This window comes from Doryrhamphus excisus, linkage group LG17 (assembly GCF_037039965.1).
Source record: "Doryrhamphus excisus strain RoL-2023G ecotype Guam linkage group LG17, RoL_Dexc_Guam_v1.1, whole genome shotgun sequence".
Classification (NCBI taxonomy): Eukaryota; Metazoa; Chordata; class Actinopteri; order Syngnathiformes; family Syngnathidae; genus Doryrhamphus; species Doryrhamphus excisus.
The window spans coordinates 128,169-138,925 of record NC_136373.1 but is presented as its reverse complement, the minus strand read 5'-3'; the positions used below and the strand labels follow the sequence as shown (position 1 = coordinate 138,925).

At 47.7% G+C, this 10,757-nt stretch overlaps 1 protein-coding gene across 1 annotated transcript; it reads left to right on the top strand.

Moving 5' to 3' along the window:
- Positions 1–1,445: 1,445 nt before the first annotated feature.
- On the top strand, positions 1,446–9,703 carry kcnc4 (potassium voltage-gated channel, Shaw-related subfamily, member 4). The gene is made up of 4 exons (XM_058084860.2): positions 1,446–2,282; positions 5,110–6,046; positions 6,693–6,869; positions 9,540–9,703. The coding sequence occupies exons 1-4, from the start codon at positions 1,662–1,664 to the stop codon at positions 9,605–9,607; spliced, it is 1,803 nt and encodes a 600-aa protein (XP_057940843.2). The 5' UTR covers positions 1,446–1,661; the 3' UTR covers positions 9,608–9,703.
- Positions 9,704–10,757: the final 1,054 nt, after the last annotated feature.

Sequence of the window (10,757 nt, the reverse complement as noted above, 5' to 3'; positions counted from 1 at the left end):
GGTGATGGCTCCACTTGGTGTGTGTACTTGGTGTGTGTACTTGGTGTGCGTACTTGGTGTGTGTGTGTGTGTGTGGAATATCCCAGTAAGGTCAAGATGTCCTGGTCAAACCTTAGAACTCAGCTTTTCTCATCACAATAAAACAATCAGCACAGGATAAGGAGATTGATATGACCTGTTATTTATTCATATGATTGGCAGTAAGATGGGACCTGATTGGGGCCACGGCTATCATAAATACAAGTTATTTATTCATATGATTGGCAGTAAGATGTATCCTGATGTTTGGGGCCACGGCTATCATAAATACAAGTTATGTATTCATATGATTGGCAGTAAGATGTATCCTGATGTTTGGGGCCACGGCTATCATAAATACAAGTTATTTATTCATATGATTGGCAGTAAGATGTATCCTGATGTTTGGGGCCACGGCTATCATAAATACAAGTTATTTATTCATATGATTGGCAGTAAGATGTATCCTGATGTTTGGGGCCACGGCTATCATAAATACAAGTTATTTATTCATATGATTGGCAGTAAGATGTATCCTGATGTTTGGGGCCACGGCTATCATAAATACAAGTTATTTATTCATATGATTGGCAGTAAGATGTATCCTGATGTTTGGGGCCACGGCTATCATAAATACAAGTTATTTATTCATATGATTGGCAGTAAGATGGGACCTGATGTTTGGGGCCACGGCTATCATAAATACAAGTTATTTATTCATATGATTGGCAATAAGATGGCACCTGATGTTTGGGGCCACGGCTATCATAAATATAAGTTACTTATAAGTGACTTATTTGTTTATGATAAATCTAAACTTTGTACATGAAGCAGTTAACGAATAGCTGGTGTTCCCAAATCAGAACAAACGGATTGTGACCTCGGGTTGAAAAACATGGTCTACTAAAGTAACTGACCGCTAGGTGGCAGCATTTCCCAAGCAGCGGTGCCGCTTCTTGACGTCCATCAGCATAAAATAGCAACTTTATGTGCTGCTTTTGTTCCGGAAACAGGAGGTGTTAGCATGTTTACTGGAACATGCAGCCTTCACACTACACATGGACTTGGTGCTGGGTTGAAGTCACGCGCACACGCACACGCACACGCACGGCAGGTCTAATTGGAGGGCGTGGTTCCATGAAGATCGAAGCCATCCAACCGACCGTGTCGCCAGGAGAGGAGGGATGCTTGGGAAGCAGCAGCATCTCCCACCGGAACCCAGCATCTCCCACCGGAACCCAGGATCTCCCACTGGAACCCAGGATCTCCCACCGGAACCCAGACGCACAGCAGGTCCACTCGCCGAGGAGCTGTTGCTCATCTCCGGCAGGTCCTGGGCAGCCTGGCGTGAGTCGAGAGGATAAGAACTTGGCCGGATTGCAGAATTCGGAGGCGGGGGAACCGGGTCTACCGGGCTCGTCCACCAGGTGGTTTCATTAGACAAAAACTGTTGCGCTTCCGACCCGAAGGGCAAATAAGCGCCAACATCTGGCGGACTCCAACCATCGGCCTCATCCACACTTAGTTTGCCAACAGGTGGTTCCGGCCGCTTCCGCAATGAGGGCGCGCTTGGCGCTAAGGCTTTGATCGGTGCCGCACAAAGTCATCATTTGCGGCAGGTGCGGACCAGGCTGCGGGTCTCGATGATCAGCTCCGTGTGCGTCTCGTCTTACCGAGGACGGAAGTCCGGCAACAAAGCCCCGTCCAAATCATGCCTCAAGGAGGAGATGTCCAGGGGTGAGGATTCGGACAAAATCACCATCAACGTCGGCGGCACCCGACATGAAACCTACAAGAGCACCCTCAGGACCCTGCCCGGGACCCGCCTGGCATGGCTGGCCGACCCGGACCCGCAGGTCAGCTCCGACAGGTCGTCGGACTCGGCGCCTCCGAACTCCGACGAGCTGTTCTTCGACCGACACCCCGGCATCTTCGCCTACGTGCTCAACTACTACCGGACCGGGAAGCTCCACTGCCCGGCCGACGTGTGCGGACCGCTCTTCGAGGAGGAGCTGGCCTTCTGGGGCATCGACGAGACCGACGTGGAGCCGTGCTGCTGGATGACCTATCGCCAGCACCGGGACGCGGAGGAGGCCCTGGAGACCTTCGAACCGCCGGAACCGGACGAGGCGGACGACGAGGGCGAGGTGCCCAGGAGGTTTGGCATCGAGGACTGCCCCGACGGGTCGAGGGGGCGCTGCCGACTTTGGCAGCCCAAGATCTGGGCCCTCTTCGACGACCCCTACTCGTCCAGAGCGGCTCGGGTGAGTTTGGCTTGGACTTGGTGTGACAGGTAGGAGGACCTGATCCTGGTTCCAGCGCTCTTGGGGGTTGGGGTCTGGCTTCAGGTCCTTCCTACGAGAATACTAATTATTATTATTATTATTATTATTATTATTATTATTATTGTTGTTGTTGTTGTTGTTGTTGTATTACTATTATTATTATTATCATACATATGTGGAGAATTATTTTCAATTATGACTAATGTTTATTTTTACGGCAACAAAAAGTCACATGATATCGGCAGCAGTATCACACCAAGTTGAAGATTGGTAAATAAATCAATTGATGAAGTTGTAGATGACGTCAGCGTGTCTGATGACGTTTAGCCTTCCTTCATTTGCTCAAAGCATCGCAGCATGAGGAAGGGAGTTAGGGCAGATATACATTTCCACCAGCTGGTGGCGCCATTGGGGTCAGTATGAAAATCAGAACCCAACCTGAAGGTTCGTGTGAGTTTTGAGGGCGATCCATCTTTGATAGGCGGGTAAGTTATGGCGGAAAAATTGGCCGCTTTAAACCGTATCTGTTCACTAAAGGAGCCGTAGTCGTGTCCACACTCGGGGTGGGCGGGGCATCAACCAGGAGTGGGTGTGGCTTAACCAGGAATGGGGGGGCAATGACTGCCATTGGACCGATGCGTCTAGTGATAGCAGGACAAGACGCTAGGCTATTGTACAGGAACACGTTTTTAAAAATGGCAAAATGTTGCCCCCCATCGGATTGGACGTTCATTTTCCTATGGATGAAGAATGTTTGTCACCGAGCGTGAGCTCGTGAACGACAAGAGCTAGTGAAAGCTAGCCGGGTTAGCTTAGTTTAGCAGAGCATGCTAGCGTGTGTCTGTGTATTTTAGCCCAAGCTGTGTGTGAAGCCGCGACTACAAGGAAAGCTAGCTCACTTAGCGACCGTCAAACACATTTCCACGTACGGCAAACTTTCTCCGTCAAAATAAGAGCACATTTTTACACACACCTTAAATGTCCATCTATTTTTTATTATTAATAAAGCTATTATATATATATATATATATATATATATAAAGCTATAAACATTGCAACTGTAACCACAAGTATGTTTACATAATCCATGGTACTCAAATAAATGTGAAATGAAAAAATTGAATTAAAATGGATAAATGGAATTTAGGAAAAAATCTAATGGAATTTGAGAAAAACTAAAAGGGGTCCTACATGTGAAACGAAGAATAGAAATGGTACCCCGTCGCTTTACTTGTCCCGCTTTGTTTGTCTCGTGTGAGGCTTCGTTTGCCCGACATGAACGGTATCGCTGCCTTTACTGGAATATGGCCATGTGCCACGGCCGATGATCGCTTTTCATCCTTGAAAGGGAAGGGCGCCCCCACGTAACGTAAACACCCTCATGTCCCCACAGTACCCACGGGATGAGTAATATCTGGAACACACACACGTCTGTGGAAAACGTGTCTGTGCAATGGGGGGGTTCCTAGATCCTCCAGGGGCCCGGTCAAGGCAAGTCCAAAGATCAGGCCTCAGAGGTTCAGGCTGTCAAGGTAGAAGCTGAACTTAACCTGAGCTCACACTGGAGGCCTCAATTATTATCACCTATTTGTTGGCTCAATAGCAGGATATTATGTACCCTCATTGGACATGAATAAAGTATCTACCTAACTACCTACCTCACTCCCTACCTACCTACCTGCCTCCCTGCCTCCCTGCCTCCCTACCTACCTACCTCCCTCCCTCCCATTGATAGCTGCTGCTGTTTGCTATCCCACATCCAAAGACTAGAAAGTCAACACGAGGGTACACATGAGATCCAAGAACATATTTATCCAGCTGGGAGATGATTTAGGAGTACTGAGTACTTTACAATGCTAAAACAAACACAATGAATGGTTTGGCGAGGGACGCTCGTGTTACCCGACAGGTGACTTTCATCTTCATTGTTCATTGTTGAAATGTCCTTGATTGTCCTTGACAAACCTTTCGTCATGTTTTTCCGTCTACATTTGACAATGTTGTTTATGTTGAAAAGATGATATGATTTAGCCATTTGGCTGTGCTATTTTAGCCTTTGTACGACCTCACAATGTGTGCCATGGTCCCCCATGTTGGCTAGTTTTACCTGCTAACGTTTTGGCTAGTTTTACCTGCTAACGTTTTGGCTAGTTTTACCTGCTAACGTTTTGGCTAGTTTTACCTGCTAACGTTTTGGCTAGTTTTACCTGCTAACGTTTTGGCTAGTTTTACCTGCTAACGTTTTGGCTAGTTTTACCTGGTAAAGTTTTGGCTAGTTTTACCTGCTAATGTTTTGGCTAGTTTTACCTGCTAACGTTTTGGCTAGTTTTACCTGCTAACGTTTTGGCTAGTTATACCAGGCGTGTTTACTCGGGTTCGCCCGTACAAAACATCCACGCTTCAGTTGGCTTCAATACGTTTGGGTTACATTTACAAAAGAAGAAATACACTGAGCTGTCAGCACCGAGCACCGTCAGAAGAATCGAACCCCGGTCTTCCCCATCTCCTGATTGTGTGGCCTGCATGCTAACCACTCAACCACTGTGCGGTCCGTGACACCCCTTGTCATTAATAACCTAAAGCAAGGATTATCAACATCGCAGCATATTCTGTTTGCTAGTTGACTGTAGGAGCGACGTAGGAATCGAAAACAACGCATGTCATCTTTTGCCGTGACGAAACGTAACGTCTTTAGTTGTCTGAAGTCTTCTGGTGCCCCCATCCCAGGGAAGCCTGTGGAAGTCCATGGAATGTTTCTGTAAACTATCTTGGTGTTGACGGTTAAATGTTTGTCGTGTCTCACTAGGGAGTGGCTCTTGCATCCCTCTTCTTCATCCTGGTGTCCATCACCACCTTCTGCTTGGAGACCCACAAAGCCTTCAACGAGCTGCAGAACCGCACAGAGCTGGTGGTCGTCGGCAACATCACACGTGCAGAGGAGAGGTGGGAGATGGTGACCAAGCCAATCCTCATCCTGGTGGAGGGCATCTGTGTGGTCTGGTTCACCTTCGAGTTCCTGGTGCGAATCCTCTGCTGCCCCAACAAATTGGAGTTTGTGAAGAACACCCTAAACATCATCGACTTTGTGGCCATTTTACCCTTCTACTTGGAGATGGGCCTGAGCGGGCTGTCCTCCAAAGCGGCCAAAGACGTGCTGGGTTTTCTCCGAGTGGTGCGGTTTGTTCGGATTCTTCGGATCTTCAAGCTGACACGACACTTTGTGGGTCTACGCGTGCTTGGACATACTTTGAGGGCCAGCGTCAATGAATTCCTCCTGCTCATCATCTTCTTGGCCCTGGGCGTGCTCATCTTCGCCACCATGATTTACTACGCCGAGCGCATCGGCGCCAGCCCGGACGACCCCACCGGCTGCCGTCACACGCACTTCAAGAACATCCCCATCAGCTTTTGGTGGGCCGTGGTCACCATGACGACCCTGGGCTACGGAGACATGTACCCGCAGACGTGGCTGGGCATGATGGTGGGAGCGTTGTGCGCGCTGGCCGGGGTCCTGACCATCGCCATGCCCGTCCCGGTCATCGTCAATAACTTTGGGATGTACTACTCGCTCGCCATGGCCAAGCAGAAGCTGCCCAAAAAGAAGAATAAGCACAATCCCAATCCAGACGCCCAAACGGACTCCGCGTCGTTTGTAAAATCGGAAACAAACTCGCACAGAGGCAGCACTCAGAGCGACACATGTCCACTGGCGGCCGACGAGAACGCCAGCAGGAAGCGATCAGGTCAGACCCCAAAGCTCCGTTTGCTTCTCCTGCGTTTCTTCATTTATGATTTATTATTGTTATCATTTCATCCTAAACATTGACATTTGAACATGTTGACATATTATTGATAATAACGGCTACCAGCACTTTTGTTTGACCTTTTTGAAGTACATGTGTTAGTATCATCACCTTGGCATGAAATAGTATTTGTTACTCGCTTGCCAGGCGTTTAACCTTCCAGGGAACATTGCTTGGCCAAGAAGACGGCAATGGTCATGGTAATACATGATATGTATTATAATAGTATATCATCTCATACCATAATACCTAATCCTCATCACACTTCCACATTCCAAAGCCGTGGGAAGAGGCGGCGCTTATTCAGGCCACATCGCTTTCAGGACATTTATTCACTTCCTGGACTCCAGAGGTGATTTTCCTTTTCCTTTACTGACTTTACTGGGAAAGGATCGCTGATGAATCATCCAGATGAATGATTGCTTATCACACGCCAATCAAATTGGATCGAACCAAAGAACGCCAACGGTCCATGCAGTCTTGTGCAAGCTCATAGTTGGAGCCCCCGCCCCCGCCCCCGCCCCCGCCCCGGGGGGCTCTCGGTCAAAGCTTTGGCATTTATCCTTGTATGTTGTTTTCCTGTCAGACTCCAAACAGAACGGGGACGCAAACGTGGGCCTCTCAGAGGAGGAGGACAGCAGTCTGACCCAGCCCCTGTCCCCCAATGACAGGTGGTCCCTGCGTTGCTCCCGGGGGCGAGATAGAACTAAAAAAGAAGCCACCTGCTTTCTCCTCACCCCAGGAGACCCGAGCATCCATGGCGGTAAGTTACCTGTGAACCGCTCTTTATCTTCTGTGCTCCTCTACGTTGGCATGTTGGCACGTTGGTACGTTGGCATGTTGGCATGTTGGCACGTTGGCATGTTGGCATGTTGGCATGTTGGCACGTTGGCATGTTGGCACATTGGCACGTTGGCACTTGAAAAGATTCCACTCCAGAAAATCAGACATGAAATGAAATCATTGATTGGGACAAAGACAAGGCCCCGCAGGCCATATGTTGGAGCATTCTTACTGTACTTCCATCCAAGATGGACGTCGCCGCCATCCTTCCACTTTTTAAGAACACATCGTACACTTCTTCACACGGTTGGCACGTCCAGAAGTCTTCCTTCTTCTTTTGGCCTGCTTGATGTAGACCAGATCGTGATAAGTCGATTCTCTACAAAGTAGGAGAAAGGTCATATTTCTGTCACAAGACCTTCTCAATGCCTTTTTGGGGGCTGGGGGGGCTTGGCGTGTATAAGAAGCAACCTGGATGCTGATAGATGTCATTCACACATGACATCAATATTTAGACGGAGGCCTCTGGAACCCTTCAATGCCAGTCTGGGACACACAGTTACTTAGTTACTTAGTGACTTAGTTACTTAGTGACTTAGTGACTTAGTGACTTAGTTACTTAGTGACTTAGTGACTTAGTGACTTAGTTACTTAGTGACTTAGTTACTTAGTTACTTAGTTACTTAGTGACTTAGTTACTTAGTGACTTAGTGACTTTTTGCTGAAACATAATCACCCATGTAGTAATTATCCAATGAACCTTTATTTCTTTCCATAAACATCCTAATCCAAAAATGTGTTTGTGGCGAGTCGGACCCCAATCCAATTTGTCAAATAATAACTATATAATAAATGTATAATAACTATATAATGACTATATAATAACTATATAATAACTATATAATACTTATAATAACTATATCTGCGTAGCCGACACAAACATTTCAAAGGTTTCCTCTTATGACAAAAAGAGAAGCTACAGAGAGCTGAGGAAAACCAGAACGGGGGGGGGGGGGGGGGGGGGGTAATTCAATCCCGAGCCATGTGTGAGTGGTTCATACAGTAATGGCTGTTCCGTTATCATCATGAAATGATCACGTACATCCTAATACATCCTAGTGGCCAGGAGCAGCAAAAGGCTTCACGTGTTCCCTGACAACGAAACACCATTTGGAATATGAAACATATTCATAATAATAAAACATAACAGTGAGTGTAAATCCCAAATGAAGCCCCAGAGTGGCAGTATTAGATGAACTAGTACACTAGTACACAGTACTGTATGTCATGACAGTATATATGTACACACAGTACTGTATGTCATGACAGTATATAGGTATATACAGTACTGTATGTCATGACAGTATATAGGTATATACAGTACTGTATGTCATGACAGTATATAGGTATATACAGTACTGTATGTCATGACAGTATATAAGTAGTATACCCAGTACTGTATGTGATGAATATATGAATCCACGGATAGTCCACGCATGACGATGGATGCTTCCTCGGCCCAGGAAAGAGTCAACTTCCCCAAAGCATCGCTTGGATGGTCTCATAACAAGAAGACTCTGGAAGCATCTAAACTATCCAAACATCCTCCTGGCTTGGTTCCCAACACCCCACCCCCACTCCCACCCCCACTCCCACCCCCACCCGATGAGTGCTGCTCGGAGAGGGAGGGAGAGCCACGGAAGAAGCAAAGAGACAGAAAGGCTTCCAAGCCCACATGAGATTCCATATTGTCTTGTGACCCCGCCTGCATGATTGCCACTAAAAGGTCTCCATTAACGGGATGATGGAAGGAAGTGGACCCCTCCTCTTGGCACCTGCCGACGTGTGTGGGCCTCGGAATATTCCATTGCACTTTCATTTTACCAGCCATAACTGACAGACCTGATTATTCTCGCTTCAGAAAGGCTGAGCGCTTGTATGATTTTTAATATCAAAAGTCATACCATACTTTCTATGGGATTGGTCTCAGTGGATGCTGGCCAACAGGTGATGTCATAGTCCTCCTCATGATTGTTACCCGTGGACGCCACAGCGCCTCGCGGGGTTGGGTCCGGTGGGGACGTCATGTGACCGGAGCCCATCAGCATGGCATCAGTCCATACGTGTTGATTGGCGTAGCCAATATTCTCACTCCTCCTCATCTTCTCGTCGCACGCCTCCTTCTCGCCTCCTTCTCGCCTCCTTCTCGCCAGTTTTGCACCTGCCTTTCAAACGTGCCAAAAAAGACGAAAAATACAGACTGAACAGCTTTCCAAATCGATATCTGGCTTTGTAGGTGCCAAATGATTCCACTGACACCCCCCCCCCCCCCATCCCCCCATCCCCATCATCTGCATACGTGCTGGCAAAGGCTTGAAGGCCAAGATGCTGAATGATGGCTTTGGTTTGTTGCTCCTATGAGCCTCTCAGGGATCAACTTGGCTCAGTGTTTCATTAGGGGTGTGGAGGTCAAGCATTAATTGGGGTTAATGAACACATACGTACAATTGGAAATGTTTATCTTCATTCTAGAATCCAATCATTCTGGTTTGAGTCTCATGGTCCTACTCCACATTTCCTGAATGACCTAACCTACAAACCACATTGGCTCTGATCCGCATTGTCATCTGTTTCTCCGCCTCCTTTGCAGACAGCTGCAAAGACGTGATGGCGCCACCCGCCAACTACGCCCAGCCGGAAGTCGGCACTCGGACCTGATGCTGGCTGCTAACAGAGAGGAGAGCCAGAACTGAAGGGGCGGAGGAACTGTAGACTGGAACCTTTGGAAGGATGTTGTTTTTGTCTCTCTAGCATCCCTACATCTACATCTACATCTGCATCTGCATCTGCATCTGCATCTGCATCTGCATCTGCATCTGCATCTGCATCTGCATCTGCATCTGCATCTGCATCTGCATCTGCATCTGCATCTGCATCTTCATCTTCATCTTCATCTTCATCTTCATCTTCATCTTCATCTTCATCTTCATCTTCATCTTCATCTTCATCTTCATCTTCATCTTCATCTACATCTTCATCTACTCACAGCTAATGATTTAGTACCATGTACGTGTAAAACTAGCATCAAGACTAGCCTAGTCCAAAGCTAGTCTTGGTCTTAGCGGGGTTGAGCCTTTTTCATTTCTCCATGGTACGCCGTCACTTCACTTCTGGCCACATTCCTACAACGCTTGGAGGTTTTTCTTGGTCCGCCCGCCTCGTGAGGACAGACCACAAATCCTGAGAGAGATGAACGTCAGAAGAGTTTCCTGGCCATGGACCCAAAATGTCCACGTTTTGTTCCCCGAGCCAGTTGTGACCTCTGCCTCATGGCAAGGTGCTTGGTCATGCTGGTTTTGGTGCCGGTCTTCATCCACGGCGGTGTTCTTCTTCCTGCGGTCCATGGTGAGGGAGCCCACTCCGCCGCTGAGTTCAGCTTCACAGGATGCTGGCTACTGCTGGCACGTCACAGGACCGCTGGTAGCGTTCCTCCAGACAGTCGGGATCATCCCTGACCTTTCTGCCAATATTCCTGTCATTCTCCAAACTTTGGCCATGACTGCACTGTGGTTGCCGTCATCCAACCACGGCGTTCGTCCCGCGTTTGAAAGCATGTATTGCATGATCCGTGTGATCTGTATCATTTCTTAACCATGTAGCGACATCTGCATCCAGCCTTGCGTTCCTTAGTGTACTGATGGAAGGAATTATGTAAGGAATACCATGTACACAAGTGCATTAGTGTGAAGTGAATATGGCGTTCCCATTTGTAGGAATTCTGTTAGAAAACCCAAACATCCTAACCGTGACCGTCAACTATTCATACAAGACTTTTTTACTGAGGAGCCTGAAATGTCTTCATGGTGGA

Bases quoted from the DNA above. Each gene is read 5' to 3' on its own strand.
- kcnc4 (XM_058084860.2), top strand. From the start codon at position 1,662: ATGATCAGCTCCGTGTGCGTCTCGTCTTACCGAGGACGGAAGTCCGGC. The intron at 6,047-6,692 runs GTCAGACCCCAA...TTTTCCTGTCAG, and splicing joins CGCCAGCAGGAAGCGATCAG to ACTCCAAACAGAACGGGGAC. The intron at 6,870-9,539 runs GTAAGTTACCTG...CCTCCTTTGCAG, and splicing joins AGACCCGAGCATCCATGGCG to ACAGCTGCAAAGACGTGATG.